The sequence below is a fragment of the Epinephelus fuscoguttatus genome, linkage group LG19, assembly GCF_011397635.1.
Source record: "Epinephelus fuscoguttatus linkage group LG19, E.fuscoguttatus.final_Chr_v1".
Lineage (NCBI taxonomy): Eukaryota > Metazoa > Chordata > Actinopteri > Perciformes > Serranidae > Epinephelus > Epinephelus fuscoguttatus.
The window spans coordinates 15,744,245-15,767,880 of record NC_064770.1 but is presented as its reverse complement, the minus strand read 5'-3'; the positions used below and the strand labels follow the sequence as shown (position 1 = coordinate 15,767,880).

The 23,636-nt window shown below is 42.0% G+C and overlaps 1 protein-coding gene across 3 annotated transcripts; it reads left to right on the top strand.

Moving 5' to 3' along the window:
• The first annotated feature begins 278 nt into the window (after positions 1-278).
• Positions 279-23,186, top strand: aclya (ATP citrate lyase a). 3 transcript variants are annotated; one of them, XM_049561647.1, is made up of 30 exons: positions 309-415; positions 1,790-1,902; positions 2,109-2,189; positions 2,634-2,813; positions 5,010-5,132; positions 8,033-8,095; positions 8,250-8,440; positions 10,945-11,024; positions 11,607-11,737; positions 13,344-13,462; positions 14,610-14,746; positions 14,842-14,903; positions 14,996-15,113; positions 15,231-15,385; positions 16,104-16,197; positions 16,940-17,081; positions 17,236-17,404; positions 17,491-17,595; positions 17,689-17,885; positions 17,963-18,044; positions 18,132-18,242; positions 18,373-18,500; positions 18,609-18,702; positions 20,025-20,179; positions 20,272-20,422; positions 20,518-20,661; positions 20,857-20,970; positions 21,081-21,163; positions 21,347-21,423; positions 21,515-23,186. In XM_049561647.1, the coding sequence occupies exons 4-30, from the start codon at positions 2,655-2,657 to the stop codon at positions 21,607-21,609; spliced, it is 3,279 nt and encodes a 1,092-aa protein (XP_049417604.1). In that variant the 5' UTR covers positions 309-415; positions 1,790-1,902; positions 2,109-2,189; positions 2,634-2,654; the 3' UTR covers positions 21,610-23,186. The 3 variants fall into 3 exon arrangements, with proteins under 3 accessions (XP_049417605.1, XP_049417604.1, XP_049417606.1); XM_049561649.1 differs by lacking the exon at positions 1,790-1,902; XM_049561648.1 differs by lacking the exons at positions 1,790-1,902; positions 2,109-2,189 and having other exon boundaries at positions 279-415.
• The last annotated feature ends 450 nt before the right edge of the window (positions 23,187-23,636 follow it).

Here is a 23,636-nt window from a genome sequence, read left to right as displayed (position 1 = left end):
CTATACTGGATTTGATTCACGTAATGACGATATTATCCACACATTCAGACATCTTTTAAGAATATTAATGCTTAAACCTGGTTTTTATATGAAAAATAAGAAATGTACAGTAAGCTTAAATATACATATATGAAGACTTAGCCATTGTCTGACTGTGCTTCACACCGCGTGGTCCCAAATTTTCCCAGTGTCCCTGAAGGCAGCAATAGAACATGGTGCGGAGTGAACCAATCAGAAGCCAGGAAACATCAGCCAAGCCTATCGGCAGATGGGCGATAGAGACAAAACTCCCAGGAAGCGCTCCGGTACCTCTGGTCTTCTCTGCCGGCGTGAGGGAAGCAGCACTGCCCAGAAAACCCACACTTACAACTGCTACACACTACCAGAACCGTCAAAGGAAGAAAAAACAAACAAGGTATTTACTTAGTGTTTTTTTAAATAACCATTTTCTTTCTAACTACTTCCTCTGACTGTGTCTCTGACTCTTTTTGTCTCTGAAAAAACAAACAAACTTGTACTCACTTGTACTCCTGCTGCATCATGACCATCAAGAAGTCTGAGTAATCACTACAAGTTTTTCCTTGTGTTGGTGATGTGGACTCAAAAAATGTATTGCTGTCTGACCGGTTTGTAAATGAATGAAACAGCTGAATTAATCTGTGGAGCATCTATGATCAGCACCTTTGCAAAGCCAGGCAGGTTTGTTGTACAAGTCAGTAGATCCAAATTAAATTAAAGCTACAATTTTCATCTTTTTACCTTAGCCATCCATCACCCCCTCTTTTTAAATATATCTTTATGCCACCTGAATCAGTGTTATTGCTGGTGTGAAGCAGTGATATTGAATATCTGACAGGTCAGCTTCACAGAGAAAATGGATGGTATATGGAACCTGGATGAGCTTTGGAAGAACCATGTTCGCCTGGCCTGGAAGCAGCGCTGTGGTGACTCAGGGACAGCGGTGATCAATAGTGAGAAAGGACCATGACAGTCCCATTAATCCATTTAAGAAATAGCTGCCAGGGCCCCGGTGTGGAGCAGAGACTCCTGTTGGAGCAGGCATCAGGGCTCTCAGCATAATGAACCATGTAGAAGAAACAGATTCTGCAAGTACGCCATCCCACCAAGGTTACATGATGCACAGCTGTGATTTAGGAGAGATGGTAATTAGTGAAAGCCTTGGTGTGTGATAAGCCACATTCCTCAAGACTGATGCAGTTTCAGTTTGAGAGATAATCAGTGTCCTGTGAGGAATCAGCTGGTCCAGTGTGTCACAGCAGGTGTTGCATAGACCTTTTCTGAACTTCAATTACATTTAAGTATGATTGAAACCACAAATCCGATTATAAAACAATAATTAAACATGTATTAATGGCATTGCAGCAAGTTTGAATCTGCTCGTAGGAACATAAACACTGAGGCTAGGTCAAAAGCCACGCTTCTGCAGTATATTATTGGCAACAATAAGCTACTACATTTCAGGATGGAGTTTAATGTGCAACTGTAAAATAGGAGCGGCAAACATCAGGGATAGGTTCAGGGAAGTAGCAGCCCTCCTGGTTACACCATATTTTTGCAGGTGATGCAATTCTAAATTACAGCGTAATTAACTTTCCTGTTTTTCCTGATCTCGATCTCCTCTAGAGAGATAACAGAACTTGTGTTAGGTAGACAGCTGTAAAATGTTATTGGTTTATATGATTGTTTATGTGAGAGTTTTCAATTGTGGAATTCACCTTCACACGGCTTATGGTTTGTAACTAGTACCTGTATTTGTGCTTCCTCGTAGGGCGAAGTGATTGACTATCAGTGTTTTAAAATCCAAGCCCTGACATCCTGTTGTGAGCTCCGTGTTCTGGTCCTGTTGGAGATAGGAGTGAAGCTTGTGGCCAAAGTGTAAAGGTCACAACTCCCCTCCCTTTTGCAATAAGATTTATAGATGCTATTACAAGTTATCGGATTTCCTCCTTCACTTTTGTCATATTCTGACACTCAAAGAGTTTATGCATCAAAAAAAATCAATGTCTTGTCTTTGCTGCTTTCCCGCACTATTAATCATCAGTCAAATCATATCCACCTGTCACTTATGTGGATTGTTTTCCCTGCAGTTATAGGCTGGTGGTGAGAGTCCAGTTACTACACTCTGTACACTCTGCTGAGGCTCCAGAGGGAACCTGATTATTTGAGTGGTAAATAAGTGCCTATTACCTCATTAGTGTGCAGGTCAAACAAACTGAGGCTGTCGTGCTGGATTTAGCTTCAGTGTCTGTGCCTTGCTGGGTTCAGCAAAGTAAAAAAAAAAATCCCCCTGTGCAAAAGGACAGACTGTCTGAATCTGCAGTTTGTGTGTAATCTGATTTTCTAGCAGTCTCTCTGTCCTGTGCAGTTAAATAGCACTGTATCAGGCAGGTTTTTTTCAATATGATTAATGGAAAATACAAATGACAGTGCTGCCTATCACCTCATTCAAAAAGGAGATGATTTCAGAAACCTTTAAACTCTTGTGCCCACTCTCTGTCCTGTCCTTTTCTGTATCCACCCATCTCTCCAAATCTCTATCTACTATCTACTCTGTGTTCATCCATCTCACTGCTCATCTGTATATCTCCCCATCTGTCTCCCTCTCCTCTCAGGCCAGTCTAGCCTAAGCAGTCATGTCGGCCAAAGCCATCTCCGAGCAGACGGGAAAGGAGTTCCTCTACAAGCACATCTGCACATCGGCTGCCATCCAGAACAGATTCCGCTATGCCAATGTGACGCCCGACACCGACTTCGACCGACTGGTGCAGGAGCACCCATGGCTGCTCACAGAGGTGAGGCTGAAGATTTTGTGATGCAATTGTATGTTGATGATTGTGTGAAGATTTTTCTTTTTTTCCAGAGTGAACTCTCACTTTTTTTTATCACAAATTTATTGAGCATAAAAGCCTAAAGCACAGTCGCCCTTGAGGTTGTGGAAAATGATCTCCTCTTTATGGAGACAATTACTTAGGCTGGCAGCTGAGTGCTCTCTTGGTGCTTGTTAGCTGACGTCTCAGAGAGCAGAGCGATCCAGCAGCTCTGTTACAGTCCTGGTGGAAATGAAGCGTGAATGCAAAAGAGAACAGAGCAGGAGAATGCTCTTTTTCTTACTCTTAATCGGTAAAAAGAAAAATTCTCACTGGCTCTGTCGACGGGGAAGGTCAGAGTTCAGCTTGGATTTCTTGAGTTCTCCAGGTGCAGGAGAGTCATGTTCAGATCAACTCTCACTGCTCCTCATAGTGAAGCACTTGCAGATAGACGGGCTGTGATAGAAGTTAATTGAATTAAGCCGTGACTCATCTTGCAGGATGAAATGACATTCTCCCCCTGTGTCTCCCTCCCAGCTGAAGGTTTTATCAGGAAGGTACGTGGAGGATGTGGAGGGCAGATACATGGAGATATGTGCTGCGGTAGAATTGATTAGGAAATTGCATTAACTTTCACCCTCGGCCCCCTCTCCTTTGCTCACTGGCGAGCACCCAGATACTAATGGGTCCACTGTCATAAGTCATTCTCTTTATCTTAGTTGTAAGTGAGAGGCAGCGGGCTCAGTCCGGGGGGAGGGGGGGGCAGAGGTAGTTTTGCATTTGCGTCAGAAGGGAGAGATTCCTACTTAAATAATATTCATCCCAGTTTTCAGATTATCATTGTTAACATCCAGTGTAAGCATTGTTGTTGCTGGTTTAAGTGACATAATAAGACATGATTAAGTGGAGATCACGTTGCATAACACCGCAGAGCAATCATTAATTGTGAAGGGGCTGGAAGAGCGTAGCCTTGGAAAGCTGAGTGATCCAACCCCAGACGGTCCCAACTATAAACTGACTTCTGATCAAAGTGCAAAATCAGTTGCTCATCATTTACCATGTCCATAGGGTTTTCCCAGTCGTAGAATACTCTTCTTGGGATGCTTTAATTTTTCTCATTTTTAATTCATCTCCATGTTGTTCTTAAGATGGGGTCAGATGTACATTATGTTTTTGTCCTTAATGTGGTTGCTAAGGTTCTTTGTGCAACAGTTAAACAAACTTTAAGCAATTCCTTATGTATAAGACCAAGATAAGGAGAAAAACTTAAATCCTTCAGTAAACATTTTAAGGATACCTTAAGGAGAAGACTTGAGGATGTTTTGTACAACCAATTTTTTTTTTTTTTTTTTCAAGGAAACCCTATCTTGGACTTAGGGTGCTTTGTGCAACCGGCCCCTGATTCACATGTTGGAAATTAAGATGAACACAATGAGCAACAATCACACATTAAGTTGTATTGGTCATTGCAAGTTTAAAGATGCAATCACTGAAAACATTTCTGAGCTGGATTCCTGTTTTGTGATTGAGCTTCAAACAACTTCATGTCTGTCAGATCTAGAGCAGCAACTAACAGTTGTTTTCCTTTAATCTGCCAGTTATTGTTTTTATTTAACACTGAATAAAATTACTTCACAATTTGTCCAAGAACAGTAAGAAGAAATGGCCAGCACACTTTAACTTGTTTGTTTTGTCCGGACAAGAATCCAAAACCTCCAAATTCTTATTTTGAGGAGTTACACCTGATGAATTTTGATATTTTTAACATAAACAATTATTCTATAATCAGTATTGTTGCAGATGAATTGTGTGTTTTGTTTGCTGACTCATTGTTTCTGTTCTAGTTGAATCTAAAGAAATGAATCAAGAGCAGTGAACGGTCTCTGAAATGCCATTAACGGAGTTTGACATTTTAATAACTGTTTGAATTAATCACCATGTTCAGCTTTGAGTTGATAAATATTGTGTCATGATGTGAGTGCAACAGAGCAGCTAAAATCATATCTTAAAACATATTCAGCTTTATTTTTTCCCTCAGATTTACTCCTGTGAAATATGTAACATACAATACACTCTAGACTTACTGCTCAGCATTTCGAAATTCAAACATCAGTTTTTAGGCTCAGTGTAGGCACCTGCTGGTCCTGCTAACACTCACCATTATTTATCTTCCTTCTCCAGAGACTGGTGGTGAAGCCAGACCAGCTGATCAAGAGGCGAGGGAAGCTGGGCCTGGTCGGCGTCAACCTGGACCTGAATGGCGTCAGAGAGTGGCTGAAGCCCCGTCTCATGAGAGAAGCGACAGTACGTCATCCACCCCCTCTTTCTCCGCTGTTTCTCAGCTGATTGCCTTCACCCACCCCTCTGTTGGAGAGTGTGCACTTTGCTGAACACTCCTTCAATCAATATTATCCCAGAGCTTCATCCAGACCCTCCTCCCGTTGCCCTTTCATTCACCTGCTCTTCTCTGTTTTGCACTGATGCTGTTGGTTTATGTGTGTTTTTTTGCTGTCTGATGTATGTTTGCCTAAACAGCTGCCCAGACTGCTGAGAGGTTCAGTATCAGTCCTGTGGCAGTAAATCAGTCCAGTCATCTGAAGCGCTGGTGAATAAACACTCAGTCCATATATCCAGTCAGCATAACCACGGCACAAAGGATCCATCACTGTGCCACTGAGATGTTGCTTTGCCTCATAAACCAAGGCGCAAGTTATGGAGAGGCGAGGGTGGTTCATAAAGCATTGGAGAGTGTCAGCGTGTGTCGCAGCACTGAGACTGCGTAGATGTATCTCTTCACAGATGAGATGAAGCTGTCAGCTGCGGCTTGTGGCAGTAAATAAGAATAAATGAAGCCCCAGCTGTATTGTGGGCAGTGTGGGCAGTGTGTCAGCTGGTATTTGATCTTTATTGTTCTCTAAAGAGTATATATATATATAGGACAGAGTTAAAGTGATTACACAGATGAATTACCATCAGATGTATGTTGTGGGAAAACATGAGGTGCCTTAAAGGAATACTCAACCCACAAAATGACCATTTAAAATCAGTTTCTCACCAAATGTTACATTGGATTTATGAAGGAAGCTTTTTCTCACTTGCCTCCATGGTGAATGAAGAATCCAAAAACAGAAAATTCTTTATAAATTGAAGCTGCATTTAACAACAGCAAAACTATATCAAAACATCTGCTTAGAAACTCTCACACAACTCGTGCAGTATAATCCAAGTCTTGTATGCTCAGCACTTTCCAAACACAAGCATTTTTGCAGGAACATTATGATTTAAAACAATCCCACATACAAGTAGCGCATGGACAAGTGTGCATGTTTGAACAAAACGAAAATGCATATATTTAGGAGGTACTGAGCATACGACTTAATGGATGAGACTTGGAATATACTGCACAAGTTGTTTGAGTTTGTAATGGATAGTTTGATCAAGGGATTCTGTACATTTCTAACATTAAACTTTGGGGAACTCAACATTTCTGAATTCACATAGCTGGCAAGGAAACTCTCTGGAAAGCTCTGTTTTTTTCTGATTTGAGGTATAGCGACAAATTTAGGCCAAAGCAAGTGTAATTTTACATATAGAAAGGTCAGCTTGGGCTCAAATTGAAGATGATTAGCTTGGGAAGTTTTCTATGTACAATTAAAGCAGTGATAATAATCACAAAATGATGAGAAATAATCATTTTTGATGAGAATTTGTCAAACGGACAGTCATTTATTTATTTTTTGGGGGGGGATGTTATGAGTGATATTTTGAAATATAATGGCAGCAAGCCCCAGAATCTTATTTTGCTACTTTCTCCTTTGAGTTAGGGTACTCCTTGCCAAATTTCATACTTGTATGACCAAGGTATAGGCTATCAGGAAATGATAATGAAAAAAGGTAGCAGAAAAATATAAGAGCTGGACCTGGCTCCCGGCCTATCGAGGCTTTAAAATGGAAGCCCACAAACCAATGGGTGACGTCACAGTGGCTATGTCTATTATTCTATACAATCTATAATATATAGATAATATATATAATAATAACCTAATGCAACCATCTTGGTCTTATAATAGCTGAGGAAGCTGTTTCTCATCATATAAATTCAGCATGTTGCCATTTACATGTAGGTATCTTGTCTGATACTTACTGCTAGTATATTTCTTGTTTTGTTAACCAGCCTGTGAGCTTATCTTAGAGAAATCATCCGAGTAGCTCTGTGTAGAGGAACAAGTCAGGTTAGATACCAGCAGCTTCGAGTCACTTTTACACGTTAAATATCCTTTTCACTTCCTTTTGTTTTCACACGTTGCTCACTGCTCTTTTATGCTCCAGTTGCTCACAGTGCTTCACTTTCTTAAGTGACTTTATCATATTTGGTGTAGTCATGTCACTGTAAGTGGTTTAATCGAATCAGTCATACACAAACTGCATCCACAACATGACTGGCTTTTCTTTTTTTCCTCTGTGTGGCAGTAATGGAGGTGTCAGTTCATTTATCTGAGTTGGCCTGAGCCCCTTGTGGGTTTTTCAGTCAGATAGGCTTTCTCTTTCTATCCACCCATCATCAACATCCTTTTTATTTGCACACTTCAAAATGGCAACTCCCTCTCTTCCCCTTTTTTGTCATGTTGCTCTGTTCTCTGCGGCTGGCTGCTCTCAGCCGGTCCCTGGTTACTTTGTTACTTTGTGCCTGGTGGCCTTTAGCAGAGGAGCGATGACAGCCTCACCAAATGAGCTGTGGCTGTGTTAGCGGGGCTTTGCCTAAAGTAATACATGACATTTTCTCTCTCCTTCCTCTCAACCTGTCTCCTTTTTCTTTTGAAATGTCAATTAATTTGTGGGGATTGTTGTATAAAGGGTAATTTTGGTATTTTTCAGCCTGGACACTATTTCAAGTCCAATCCACTAATGGAAATAATTTACAAATTACAATATAACTTCTCAGGGCATGTTGGCAGCATAATTTATGTCAACTAATAGTGGTATTTTTTTTGGCCCCCGGCAGCAGCACTCTTGCTCAGTACTGGACCAAATTTTAAAAATTGTTATTGAAGTTACCCTTTAAGATTGAAACCAGCCAGATGCTGCTATGTGGTTTTTTTAACTCATGGGATTTCATGCTAATTTACTGTTTTGCTCTTAACTGCTTCTTTCACCTGTTAAGTATTTCATCTCCTTGAGAGAATTATTCTGTTGATGATCCTCAGGTGGGAAAAGCCAAAGGCGTTCTCAAGAACTTCCTCATCGAGCCATTTGTCCCCCATAAACAGGTAAAGCACCCATCGCACAGATAAATCTCAATTATTAGATGCCTCTTTAAAACTTCATCACTACTACCACTAGACTCTAATAGCAGTGATGATACAAAATGTCTGGTACAAAATGTATGAACTGACGTCTGTGTTTTAATGGTGCATTGTTCAGGAGGAGGAGTTCTACGTGTGCATCTATGCCGCCCGGGAAGGCGATTATGTGCTGTTCCACCATGAGGGAGGGGTGGATGTGGGAGATGTGGATGCCAAGGCCAAGAAGCTGCTGATTGGGGTGGATGAAAAAATCAGTGAAGACTCTGTGAAGAAAGAGCTGCTGACTCACGTGCCCAACGACAAGAAAGCGTGAGTCAGACTGGAAAAGTATTTGTGGTGCCTTATGGAAAACTTTGTGTCAGTGATGGAGAGTATTAATTTGCTGGGAGTGGACAAAATTCAATATAATAGATGAAGAATCCAATGCAATACAATAAATAGCTTAGAGTTTACAGTTCTGACTTTTTTTAAAGACTGTGTAAGCTATTATTCAACGCTGACAGTCTGAGTTGTTTAGATCACGTAGTAGTGGAGATAGACCACCTGAAAAAAAATTAATACATCAAACTCAGACCACAGAGTTTTACCAAGACCTCTTTGATAACATTCCCAACAAAATTTGAATTTTATAAGCTTAGAGGAGCAGTCCGTAGGATTTAGTGGCATCTAGTGGTGAGGATTACAAATTGCAACCAGCTGAAACTTCTCATATGTGCCAAGCATGAACTCTTGGTTAGAATTCCTTCAGTAATCTGTATTCAGGAGGTTTTTACCAGGAGCCAAATTATCCACAGAGGTCCCCTTCTTTTTTTTTCCGATGCTGTTCGGTTCGTCGTGGAGGGGCTGCTAACTACAGTGGCAGGCATAAACACACGCATGGTCCTATCTAGAGCTAGTGTTTGGTTTGTCTAATCTGAGCTATGGTAGAAACATGTCAGTGCAACATGGCCGACTTCGCCAACGAGGACCCACTCCCTACGTAGATATTAAACAGCTCATTCTGAGGTAACAAAAACATGAAGATTCTTATTTTCAGATGATTACACACCAAAGAAAACATACTTATCATGTTATATTCCATTTTTGCCAACATATCCCCCTAAATCCTGCACAAAACCTTTAATATTTAATAGAATTAGCTTTTTTGTGTATGTGTCCACCTGGTACATATTAGACTCTCAATGATGCTCATGCAGAAATCATGTTTCATAGCATGTGAGTGTACTTTCACCCCCCAAAATTAGCAGTTTATTGTCAAAGCCCATACGTGCAAATCGTTTAGATGATTTGCATGACAAACTGATTTTTTAAAAAAAAAAGCTATTTTATTTTGAAGCAGTAACTCTAAAAACAAAAGCGCCCTGAAACATTCAGCGACGTACACCAGTCATCGGACGAAGGGAATATGCGAATTAACTATGACTTTGCTTTTCCACTCAGTCTGTCATGATTTATGATCTTTAATAATAATCATCCATCACTGGTTCTTTACTAATCTACTAAAAAAAAAGTCCCCCAAAAGGAAAAAAGTGGGTATTTTCCATTAAACAATTAAACTCCTGGCTAGTGGAGGAAAACAAAAGGGTGATACAAATGAAGTGAGAGAAGGCACTTTGATATTGGCAGTAAATGCAGGGGGAGCAGCAGCAGGAGGAGGTGGGTGGAGGGTTTCCATTAGACAAATGACAAACTCTCCTCTGCTTCGCCTTTCTTCGATCAGACTCCACCCCCAGCCTATTTTACACTACAGCCACGTACACAGCACGTCCGTTTATTTTGATGGGAAGGATACAGCGGCTCGCCCCCTCCAACCCTTCCCATCCATCTATCTCTCCAGCCGTCCTCCTGTGACGGCAGATCCTGTTTAGACCCACTGTCTTGGCTGACATTGAAGAAGCTGCCCCAGAAATCACTCTGCCAACCCCGTCTCACCTCCTCACCCCCTACACTTCTCTGGATTCAAAACAAAAGCAGCACTTGGCCAGTTTTCCTGCCCTCCCATCAGAAGCTGAGTCACTCAGGAGTTCGGTCACAGATTTTCCCCCACAGGCCAGTCGGAGTCCTGACAACAGGCTGACGTGGTTACAAAGGCGCTGAGCTGCCTGCACAACTGACAGGCAGGAGAGGAGAGCAAAACACTGCCTCCCCCCACCTCCTCCTTCTCCTTCAGCAACCCCCCGCTCCTCACTGTTCTGTTTTGACAAGTGATGGAGGGAGTAAATTAGATTTTTCCTTCCCTGCAGCAAGGCTAATTTACAGGTGGACTGTTTCCTGTCCAGCTCAGCCTTAACAATCTGTCACTGATATTGCCTGTAGTTTGTCATGGTTTGAATTACACTATTATTTTCTTGGTTATTTAATTGTTTTTGGGCACAAAATGTCAGAAAATAGTGAAAACTGCTTGTTAAAATATCTCACAGTAATGTGATTATAACTCCTTATTAGGGCTCGATATCACAAAATGTCAGTTTCCACTAAATGTTTATCGAGTTCACAATAACGATATTGCAATATCTATAGAAATTAAATGTAGTTAAATGTATCTTTAATTTTGTTCATTGTGCATTTTGTTCCTTTTTTGGCTCAATAAACAAGTGTAGGGAGGTGAAGAGACTCTGTAACTCTAACTGTACAATAGCGCACAGAAAGAGCAGTTACATGGATAGTGAAAAGACAACCAGATGGCATAGGGGAAGGGAGTTAATACAAGAATACCAGCATATCACAACACCCCTGCTGCTTATATTGCTACATGATAAAGCAGACGTTCACAGTGATGAGAGGTTAATGTGTTGAACATCATCTCTCTGCAGGGTGCTGGCCAGCTTTATTGTTGGGCTCTTCAACCTGTATGAGGACCTGTTCTTCACATACCTGGAGATCAACCCACTGGGTATGTTGTTTTTTCACTTGTTTGTTTGTTCCTCACTACATTGACGTGCTGTGTCTGAACAAGTAGTCATGTTGGCATATACATTTTATTACAACGCAGATTCATAAATATGTTATCAGATTATGAAATTGGAAAGAGGACATCAAAAGGAAATTGGAGATGAAAGCATCAATGCATAATAAAACATCATTTTGAAGCCAAGAGGCAGGAGTTTATTCTGCCACATTTTGAACACTGAGGGAGGAAACAATTTAAATAATTCATGCACTTCCTGTTTGATGAAGGCAGCGTGTATTTATAATGGAATAATTGGGCACCAGTACGTGCCCTCTGGCAGCTGTTCCTGTGGATGCAGCAGGAGCTGCTGAGACCAGTTCCCTGCTTTGATTTCATACCACCTCCTCCCCATCTTCACTTCCTTTCCACCTCCTGCAGGGACAGCAGGAAGGTTGTGGTCACCTGTTCCTGAGCATGCTCCCCCCAGGATAACATCATGAAACTCAGTGGGTGGGTGTTTGTAAACCTTGTTGGAGTATAGATCTCAACACTTGTTTTCCTTTTTTTGCTCCCCTCATCTCTCAGTGGTAACAAAAGATGGAGTTTACGTGCTGGACATGGCAGCCAAGATTGATGCCACAGCTGACTACATCTGCAAGGCCAAGTGGGGTGATGTGGAGTTCCCTCCACCCTTCGGCAGGGAGGCTTATCCTGAGGTGAGGGAGGACTGGAGAGAGGGAGTGAGCAAAGCATCAGATTTCAGTCTGTCAGCATTAAATAGCTGGTGTAGTTCTCCAAAGAGGAAAAAAGAATCTTACTCTGGGTGTTGAGCAGGATGTAGAATGAGCAAATGACCACTTTTAGAGGCAACTCAGACTGTTTCCCATCCTTTCAAACTACACCTTGACCTAGACTTCACGTAGTACCTTTCCATAAGACTTAAACTGTTTAATTTAGCCTTAAGAAGGGTGGGGTAAGCCACCACTCCTACTCTGTAGCTGCCCCCCGTCACAGCTGCCCCAAGTAGAATTAATGAGGAAGGGCGGTATCGACACACAGCAGTTAATCAGCCTTTATGAGTCATTCTGGAGTAAGGCTGTCTGGGCAGAGAGCTGTGCATAAAGACTCAATATGTTGACGTCATGTCTTAAGCTGTAATAACATGTATGAGATGCTTTGTTAGAAAATATCTGACTTAATGTAGATATTTTTTAAGGCCTTGGCAGCAGCTCTGCTACTGGTGTCTCTTGTTTTAGCCAGTGTTGCTCTTCTTCTTCTTTTTTATCTCCTCCCACATTCTTGGCTTAATTGACACCAAACTTGCTGCACAGCATCTTCAGACTGTCCTCCACAAACAATCCAGATGAAAATGTGAGCCCACAGTGCATCATTATGTGTTTGTGTAAACAGGTACTGCAAATTTTTGCTCAATAAATCTCCAATGTTCATGAAAAAATGACAACATTTTTATGACATGGTACATATAGTGTGGTAAATTTAAGAATTGTATCTCAAAAGCTGAACTGAGAAATCACTTGGCCGGTAGCTTAACAAGACCTTGACTTGTCCTCAGTGTTTAAGGTTGTAAGTTCGATCCCTGGGTGATGTAGAATAAACATGCCAATGCCTGCTCATGCAGTGTGCTGTGTGGATGAAGCACACATAATTTATAAGATATTTTTAATTAAGAAGTGTTAAATAATAATAATCCAGGCAGTTCTGTTGACGGACCCTCCTGTATTCCTCTTTTACCACCTTCTTCTTCCTCCCCAAAATGCCCGGCCTTGGCTCACTGCAGCACAGCAGCTATACTTTTTTTGTTTTTTAGAAACTACTCTTATAGTTACATAAAACAGCTGTATTATGACATTATTCTAATGTCTTTTCAACGTCTCCTGTTGGAGAATGTAACTAAATCACCTGCATGATGGAGCTCAATAATTTGGATACAGGACTTTTCTGCTATTTTTAGCTGCTGCATGAAGGAGCTCGTTTGAGACAGACTGTCTGTGTACCAGACGGGCTCCTCTAATTGGGCTGCTGTGAGTCAAGAGTGGAGATGAGAGACAGCGGGTGCCTTTGATTGGGAGCTTTTTTACTCACAGCCACCAGCTGTGGCCCTGACTGTCACAAACAACCACTGCTGCACATCACATCCACCAACACTCATATTATTTTTACAATATTTCCAATTAATAAGTCTTTAAAGTCAATCCAGGCAGCCAAATGGAGAGGTGCTTGTGCAAGTCCACCTCCTACTTCTGTAACACTCATCTAATCTGTCTCCCACCTCTTTGTTGACCTTTGCTTTAACGTTTGCAGGAGGCCTATATTGCAGACCTTGATGCCAAGAGTGGTGCCAGCCTCAAGCTGACCCTGCTTAACCCCCGAGGAAGGATCTGGACCATGGTGGCAGGAGGAGGCGCCTCAGTGGTGTACAGGTACCCAGTCACAGTGCCAGACTATGTAAAACAAAGCTTGAATAAATAAGACACCAGTGCAGTGGTCATGTATCTGAAATAATCCAAGTGGATGTTTTCATCTGGCTGCTTAAGTTGTCCCCTGACTTTATCCTCATTACATCGATTACACTACACATAATTGGGTTTAGCATTAGGAGTGTATGCCAGTGATGCAGCAGTTGAGACTGATGGTGCAGCAGCTCAGGCTCTGCCCATTCAGCTGCCTGCTAAATTGGATCCTTGGATGTTGACTTTTTAGCGAGAGTCTGGAGGAGTGAGCGGCGTCTCCCTCACTCCACCGTCTGTCGCAGGTGTAAAGCGTGACATGCGGACTCATCAGCCATGACTAATTATTCCCTCTGTGCACTGTTAAGTTGCTGTGTTTGTTTACAGTTTGGTATTAATTTAGAAACAAATGGAAAAAGTGCTTTTTGAAGTTTAGTGCTCAAGTTAAAGGGACAGTTCAACCTAAAATGAAAAATCTTTATACCAAACTACACCCACCTACAGTATCACCGTGCAGAAGGAAGCATGCATCTACTGCTAGCTCACCTAGCACCACTGAGCTAGTTAAAGTTACAGCTCAGTCGAGGAGGATGTCTTTAATGTTTACATCTCGAGCTGTCACAAGCACGTGCCTCTCGTCCATTAGTAGATGCACGCTTCCTTCTGCATGGTGATACGGTTGGCAGGTGTGTTTGGTTGAAGGAAGACAGTTCCTACATGAAACTGCTTGCAGCAAGGCATGTGGATTATCTTGAGTAACCTGGCCATGATTTTTGGAAAGAGACATTGCTGTTGAATTTTTCAAATGTAGTTTTTTGGCACTTTGCGCACCACAAGATGAGTGCCATCTAGTTCCATTATATTGGAGAGAAGGCAGACATCTTTCCTGATAACTCCAAAACTCTGCAACTCACACCAAAACAATCTAGACTGATAAATAGCACTACAGGTAAGAGGGAACATATATATGTATTTGATTTTAGGGTGAGCTGTCTCTTTAAGTTGCTGATCATCTCATTTCACGTTAAAACATTAGTATGACTGGCCCTATCAGAGACACAAAGCTGCTGTTGCTGTTGCTTTTCCCTGTTAGTGGTTGACTAATGTAAAACTCTCCTAGTGACACAATCTGTGACCTGGGTGGCGTCAACGAGCTGGCCAATTATGGGGAGTATTCAGGAGCACCAAGCGAACAGCAGACCTATGACTACGCCAAGACTATCCTGTCTCTGATGACCAGAGAGAAGCACCCCGATGGTAGGAAAATAGTTCTGTTCAAAGTTTCTCAGTGCACTCAAAATGGTCTTTGTTTTCTTCTTTTAAAATGATGTATCCTTCATAATGTTTTCCAGGAAAGGTTTTGATCATTGGGGGAAGCATTGCAAACTTCACAAATGTTGCAGCAACATTTAAGGTACAGTATCATGTTTTTTTCAATATGCAGTGAGCTTAATTGTACTTAATCAGTGTCAAGGTATTCACTGAGCATTTCCATGTCTTTGTTAGGGGATTGTTCGAGCCATCAGAGACTATCAGGTGCCACTGAAGGAGCATGAGGTCACCATTTTTGTCCGTCGCGGAGGCCCCAACTACCAGGAAGGTCTCAGGGTGATGGGAGAAGTTGGTATGTCGTACATTCTTACTTTACATGGACTTAAATATCTTGGGTTGCATTTTTATCTGCAGGCACCTGCTGATTTTCTGACACCACACTTAATTTGGTTCTGTCTGTTCTCCTCAGGAAAGACCACTGGGATCCCCATCCATGTTTTTGGCACAGAAACTCACATGACTGCCATTGTTGGCATGGCACTGGGCCACCGGCCAATCCCCAACCAGCCTCCTGTTGCTGCCCACACTGCCAACTTCCTCCTCAACACCAGCGGCAGCACATCGGTATGACACATACTGACCCCACGGAGACAAATAGGCTGTCGTGCTGTTGTGTAAGCTCACTATGCAGTGACTTTACATCATCAACTCCACCAGTAGTGTGGTGCAGTTTAGTGGCAGAGTGAGCAGAAGACTCACATGCCACAGCCTCTGTTTCAGTTACTGTCTTGTCCTCTTAGTGAACCAGATTATCAGAGCCCCAATGGCTCTTTTGTATGAGAGCATTGTAAGGCATTGTGGACTGCTCCCACTCACATAGTCGTGAGACCACGGTCAGTAACGCACTGTGACTGCCCCGAGGCATCCATTAAGATTCTGCAGTGCAGAGGCTTTCAGCAAAGTGAGTGTGTTTGCCAGCACGTGTGTGTACATACACACATGCTTTTGCCTGTTTGCTTTAAATCTAATGATAGATATATAACTCTAAAGCCAAAAAAACTAAAATTCAGTGAAGCATCCTTCAGGAAAATGTACTTATAGAGCCAATAGCATGAAAATTCAACACTCATTGTGTAACTTGTCTTAGAAAATAACCCGAACCCTGCTCTTTCATTAAGCATCTTAAATATAAATATAAAAGACGAGTGTTTTGCCAGATTTTTACCATTAAATCAGATCAGTTCTCAGCAGAGCTGTCCTCATTAACACACAGACTTCTTTAAAATGTAAACAGCAGAATAAAAAACTGATGCATCTTTTTTGTCGTTGTTGTCATTTTCAGACTCCAGCATCCAGCAGAACTGCTTCTTTCTCTGAAAACAGAGCCAGAGGTGAGGGCTCACCAGCCAAGAAGGCCAAAGCTGGAGCTCCCATCGGTGAGAACACACACACACAACCACACACACACACACACACACACACACCATCGCACAGGGAAATCTTGGCACTGTGAATGCCGAGGCTTTGAGGCTTTGATGTGTGTCATGCTGGGTCCACCGCTGGGCAGCGTGATAGGTGGAAGCCTTGTGATCATGCAAGGTTGAGTTAAGGTATTACAGCTCCCCCTTTGGACAGCAGGGGGGCTCTGCATCCCAACTCACTAAAATGGAGGTTTGGTGTGCTGACATACGATTTAATACAAGATCAATATGTCCATGTTGTTTGTTGTAATTATCAGTAGGGAATTAAACTAGGTTTACAATCTGTGTTCTGATATCAGTGTAGTATCTGACATCAATAGATGCCAAAACGGGCTTAGAGGGCAGACTGTCAGTTTCCATGTGAGACTAAATGTAAATTATATTGAAACATGAATTCATTCTTTTGTATTATTCAGTCTAGTTTGCCTAATTTTCCAAGCATTAGAAATAAAACCAGCCCACTCAATCCAACTTTTCATTTTCACCAAAAATAATTCAGGATTTGTGTTATGCATTCTCACACAGGTGCACACACCTTATCATATAAAGAAATGAATGTGCACTTATGGGTTGAGATGGTCTGGGTGCTCGCTGAGGCATGCACTGCTGCACCCATTTGGTTGAAATACCAAGTCTTTGGGGATGTCCCATAAATTTTTGTGACCTTTATTCTGTAACAGTGTTCCTTTTCCTCCAGCTAAGGTAACTACCCTCTTCAACAAACACACCAAGTCCATAGTGTGGGGTATGCAGACTCGGGCAGTACAGGGTATGCTGGACTTTGACTATGTCTGCTCCAGAGATGAGCCATCTGTCGCAGCCATGGTCTACCCGTTCACGTAAGTGTGCTCTGTTCTTCCTCTTTAATTAGTTTACTTTTGTTTTACTAATCTAATGAATCCTAATTATACATTTAATGTGATAAAAATCTCTTGAAGTAAATGGTGTCCTTTCACTGTGTGACAAGTGCTTTTCTGCGTGGCTGCCTTTCAGTGGGGACCACAAGCAGAAGTTCTACTGGGGCCATAAAGAGATCCTCCTCCCTGTGTATAAGAACATGAGTGATGCCATGAAGAAGCACCCAGATGTGGATGTGCTCATCAGCTTTGCCTCTTTGCGCTCAGCCTTTGATAGCACCATGGAGACTATGCAGTACCCACAGGTAAATACACTGTCATCCTGAAACATCTGCAAAGTACTAACAGCTGAGAAATACAAAGTCAAGCCTTTATGTTAATATCCTTTCAGATTCACACCATTGCAATCATCGCAGAGGGAATCCCTGAGGCCCACACCAGGAAGATCATCAAGGCAGCAGATGAGAAGGGTGTCACAATCATTGGACCAGCAACTGTTAGTCTTGCTTCACTTATCATTAGATTCATCCAGTGTCACTGTGTGTTCTTTTATCTGAACAAACAAGCAAATCCTTGTGTTTTTGTCCAGGTTGGAGGAATCAAGCCAGGCTGCTTCAAGATCGGGAACACAGGAGGCATGCTGGATAACATCCTCGCCTCCAAGCTCTATCGTCCAGGCAGTGTGGCCTATGTGTCCCGCTCAGGCGGCATGTCCAATGAGCTCAACAACATAATCTCCCGCACCACCGACGGTGTTTTTGAAGGCGTTGCCATCGGTGGGGACAGGTATGTAACTGCGTTTTTATCTGCAGTATACAAGCTTATGAATTTGAATTAGTGTGTAATTTTGGATTCTTCTGCAGATACCCAGGCTCAGTGTTCACTGACCATGTGCTGCGTTACCAAGACACTCCTGGAGTAAAGATGATCGTTGTGCTGGGAGAGGTGAAGAATAAATCTACACATACTGGTGTCTGCAGCTTCTAAACAGTTCTTGAATCGCTACATCCTTAATCTGTCTGTCTTCTACAGATCGGAGGCACAGAGGAGTACAAGATCTGCCAGGCTATAAAACAGGGCAGGATCACAAAGCCAGTGGTGTGCTGGTGTATCGGCACCTGTGCCACTATGTTCTCCTCAGAGGTGAGAGGGCGTGTGTACAGTCTGGTGCCTTTCAGACACCATTAGGCAGCTGCATAATGAAAATGTCAATGAATTGCTGACTGTTTTAATGACATTTCTGACCCATGTTGCACCTTTTTGTTCCTCTCAGGTTCAGTTCGGCCACGCAGGAGCCTGTGCCAACCAGGCCTCTGAGACAGCAGTGGCTAAGAACAAGGCTCTGAAGGAGGCTGGAGCCTTTGTCCCCAAGAGCTTTGATGAGCTTGGAGAAATTATTAGGTCAGTGCACATTGCCGTATTCATTTAACATTTAACATTTCCAGTGGGTTCTTTATATGATTCCTGAGCTCATTTCACAATTGTCTGTGTCTTTTTTAATCCATACAGTTCTGTTTATGATGACCTCGTTGCCAAAGGAGTTATCCAGCCAGCTGAAGAGATGCCTCCTCCCACTGTGCCAATGGATTACTCCTGGGCACGAGTGAGTATGCCTCTAAACAAGATTAGTACAAGTGAAGCAAAACAAGACTGGAACAAATCATTGTTTTTGAGACCAAGTGGCAACCTCTGAGGCTGAAAAATGAAGCCAAAAAGTGCAGTTCATCAAATGGCCACTTGAGGCTGGCTCCAAGAGCAAGACAATCCCCAAAGACTCCCATGTGAGAATGCCCAACTTTACAGCAGAAATAAACATGTTTACAGCCTGGTAATTCCGAAAGCCGAAGACGATGACTCTCGGTACCCCTCCCGCTGACATGTTGATGCCTATCTGATATAAGAGGGCCTGTTTCTCCAATAAACACATAAGTTATGTAGAGAGGGCATGACTGATTGACAGGGTAGTGATCCAATTATGACAACGCCATTCTCAGCCTGCGCTCCGACCGGGTAATCGACATTATTTTTTAAATTAATTTATTAATTTTATATTCTAACCGAAAACATGATGTGAATAACACTCAAGTCATTCAAGTCATCACGTCTCAAGTCAAGTCAAGTCCTGAGTCTTTAACTTCCAAGTCTTCAAGTCTTTTATTTTTTGTCAAGTCAAGTCACAAGTGATCAAAACAGCGACTCAAGTCGACTCGAGTCCAAGTCACAATTCCCCATCTCTGCAAAAACGGTTTGGGGCTCTGTAGCTAATATCAACATTGGGATAAATTTTTATATAACTCACCTGTTTCAATGTTATTAATGCTTAAAGTTATGCATAATTGAGGGAGTAGCCGCTTTGAGTGACAGGTACAGTAGATGCCATCTGTCTCCGCTACGGCAACAAAGTTGGTCAGGTAATAAAACAATGGCGTAACCCCAGATTTACAGAGTATAGCTCTAGCCATAGTGGTTGCTTTTTCAGTGTATTTTCAGTTCATGAAAGTTACCTCCAACATTTTGGTCTCATAAAAAGGTCTTATTCTATGTTTGGTTGTAGTTAAGGACCCTCTAAAGAGTTGGTTGTTCAGTTTGTCCTGTAAGTACATTTTGTTTTAATGGTTTTAAATCTGTTTTTCACCAGAGAAATTTAGCATAATCACATTTCACCATAGACTGTAAATACACTGTAATAACCAAGCTACCAGCTGGCATTAGGGTTAGCTCCACCCTCCAAATATGGGCTTTTCTGGCTCCAGAAATCTAAAATAGTGACAGCCGAAATGCCAAACTCCAGGCTTCAAAACATGAGTTCAAAAACCAATGAGTGACTTCACAGTGCTTATGTGCATTATTGTACAAAGTCTATGGATGAGACAGATGGATGACAAGTACATGGAGTGAATTTCCCCTTTTCTGTTTGCCCTGCAGGAGCTGGGTCTGATCCGTAAGCCCGCTTCCTTCATGACCAGTATCTGTGACGAGAGGGGTCAGGAGCTCATCTACGCAGGCATGCCCATCACTGAGGTCTTCAAGTCGGAAATAGGCCTGGGAGGAACTCTGGGGCTTCTCTGGTTCCAGAGGAGGTAAGCCTTGTAACCCAGTAGTTCTGATAAACAAACTCGAGAGAAATCTTTGGATGACAAAACTATTGTTGTTTCCTTTTCTTTGTGTTCAGGCTGCCGAGGTATGCCTGCCAGTTCATTGAGATGTGCCTGATGGTGACTGCTGATCATGGCCCAGCTGTTTCTGGTGCCCACAACACTATTGTCTGTGCTCGAGCTGGCAAAGATCTCATCTCCAGCCTCACCTCCGGACTTCTCACCATCGTAAGGCACTTAAGACACATGTGATTCATGTACTTAATTAACTGACCTGCAAAAGTCCACCATGAGCATGTGCTTTTCTTTTTGTCACTCTTCAGGGTGACCGCTTTGGAGGTGCTCTGGATGCTGCAGCAAAACAATTCAGCAAGGCATTTGACAGTGGCATGCTGCCAATGGAGTTTGTAAACAAGATGAAGAAGGATGGAAAGCTTATCATGGGCATTGGACACAGAGTCAAGTCGGTGGGTACTACAGCTCTGTAATGTGTTTATCTGGTGTGGACAGTAGCAGAACGATCTGTAAATCGGAGTTATTATTGAATAACAGCTGTACTACACTGCTAAATTGCTGCTAGGAGAGGTACTAGAGGTAGAGGAAACCAGATTGATTGGGGATGAAAGATTCCAACTGAAAGGGAATTTTCTGTGCTTCCCCAGATTAACAATCCAGACATGAGAGTCCAAATCTTGAAGGACTTTGTGAAGCAGCACTTCCCATCCACCCAGCTGCTGGACTACGCCCTTGATGTAGAAAAGATCACCACATCCAAAGTAAGATTTATCACTTCATCGTGTCATTCACAGCCTTTACTAAACAGCAACATATTCTGTTTTAAATTACATGATCTTCATTTCCCTGTATGTTGATTTTGTTCTGTTAGAAACCCAACCTGATCCTGAATGTGGATGGCTTCATCGGTGTGGCCTTTGTGGACTTGCTCAGGACTTGTGGTGGTTTCACACGGTGAGCTAATAAATACTCTCCATGTTGTTGTTTTTTGCCTTAAATCAAACATGTCATCTTGCACTTTCCTAATTGTCCATATGTTTGAGTTTAGGTACAAAATAAGTCGCAATATGCCTACATTTTGTGCAGAAACCTTTTAAATTCATGAGCTTTTATCCTTGTCCATCACACCCACCACAGGGATGAAGCTGATGAGTTTGTTGAGATTGGAGCTCTGAATGGCATCTTTGTTCTGGGACGCAGCATGGGATTTATTGGTAAGCCTTTTCTATGTACAGACACACAGCTACGGTAGCGTATGCAAGATGAACACTCGACATTCAATCCTTCCTCTTTGTACCTCCTCAGGACACTACCTGGACCAGAAGAGGCTGAAGCAGGGTCTGTATCGCCACCCCTGGGATGACATCTCCTATGTGCTCCCAGAACACATGTCCATGTAATCAGAGGGACTACACCAGAGTGTCGGCCTCTGTCTCCTCACCCCAGCCGTCAATACCCCGCCCATACTGTGATCTGTGCCCCCGAAACAGTGGTGTAATATATAGGGAAGATGTTACTATTAATATAGCTGTAAATTGCAAATATTGAACAGAAGAGTATGTTTTTAGTTTTGGAAACCTGTCAGTGCTGCAGTTGTGTGAATATTAGTAAAACCTGCTAAACTGTGAAGCTCAAGTAAGACAAAAGCCAGAGACTGATGATGTTTTAGGGAGATTTAAAGATGAATCAGACACACAGATGAGGGCGTATAACTGGACTTCTTAATGACTGACCGCCAAGTACTGTTATTTACGCCAAATATGTATCATTGTTGTATTAACCCAGCATGTATCACAGACTGTTGTGTTTCTGTGCAGCTCTCATCATCGTGCCACCTGAGAATCATGAGCTTGTGACCAGGGGTGAACATGTAACGCCTATAATATGAGGACATACTGTAGATCAGAGCTTTATTTATGTAGTGGTGTATTAATAGTGAAAAGTAAATGGTACAAGAATGTTATAGTTTTGATTTTCATTGATGTCTTTTGACACAGTGGCAAAAGTGAAACATCAGTCTGCTTGCTGTGGCAAACGGGACCATTATGAGTCATTCCTGGCAGGTGCTGCCAATTGCTGTACCCAGGAAATGATCTCTCTCAGCTAGATAAATATATGGGAGTATTTTTCTAAAAAGGTTGAAAAGGGAGTTGAGTGTTACTAGACATGGGAAGAAAAATATGTTTTTTTCCCCTCCCCAATTATTTAAGTGGATTTCATTTTTTGCCATAAGCCCCAGGATGCAGTTATACTGCCACCGTCTATGAGATATTAGATCTTGCAGGATTACATATTCACTGTTTTTAAGGCCTGTTCAGTCTTGATATTGTTTACATAAATGCACTAAATCCCATTGCATTACGTTGAATAACTATTAGAGTATTTCAGTGTTTGCACCATAAGACAGTAAATAATTTTAGCAGTAAAATCCCATCACTTATTTATAGCTTTATATATTTTCATATGATTAATACATTAGGTCTTCTTTTTTAAAATGCCAGTTTCTCTTAAAGTAGGATTTTAAATGCCATCTCATGTTGCTCCATCTATTACTCACTGACTTTCTTAATTTGAATAAAACAAATTAATATGACAGCATACAAGTCTCACTTTAGGACATTTAATAGACCTTGCAGAGAAACTTTATGTGGACATCTGCTCATAATCATCTGCTCATAGACTCTGAGTGCAGGACAAAACTTCTCTTTGAAGTGAAAGGAAAATATCCATTTTCCCCACAATTTATGAGGTCCAATAGAAAATGTGTGGCAGCCATCACCCGTGTCATCTTTTCTGTGAATGTTAGAAAACTGTAGAAAAATTCAGTGGACAACCAGAAACCTCACCAGTGATATCGCAATGTTTATGTTTCTAACTGTCTCAATGTGAACTGAATGTGCCTCTACTGATTTGTTGTATGTCGACAACTGTGTAATTGAGTTAAATAAAATGTAATTAATGTAATGTACTAATACAATGTGTGTGTGCAGCTTTATCTTCTAGCTCCTATCCATTAACAACATACATACATGTGTAAGGGTTGGGTAATGGACTTTGACATTATATTACTTCCCTACAACTCCGCACGCCCACTATCTCTTCAGACCAGGGGTGTCAAACATGCGGCTCGTGGGCCAGAACCGGCCCGCCAAAGGGTCCTATCTGGTCCACTAGATGACAAGACAAAGAGATGCCAGGTTTCAGGAGCAAGTTAAACAATGCATTACATACTTATTGTAAAATTCTTCTTCAGAGGCTTTTCCACCCTGACCAGACTACAGTTTTCTGATATAACAATAAACACTTACTGTGACCATGTTTAAAGATATTGAACATTGAGCAAAATATTGTCAATCAGCAGCTTCAGTGCAGAAGAATCTATATCAGGAAATGTATGGATGAACGCACATATAATGACAGTGACAGT

Bases quoted from the DNA above. Each gene is read 5' to 3' on its own strand.
- aclya (XM_049561648.1), top strand. From the start codon at position 2,655: ATGTCGGCCAAAGCCATCTCCGAGCAGACGGGAAAGGAGTTCCTCTAC. The intron at 18,703-20,024 runs GTGAGTATGCCT...TTTGCCCTGCAG, and splicing joins TGGATTACTCCTGGGCACGA to GAGCTGGGTCTGATCCGTAA. The intron at 20,971-21,080 runs GTAAGATTTATC...TTGTTCTGTTAG, and splicing joins AAAAGATCACCACATCCAAA to AAACCCAACCTGATCCTGAA.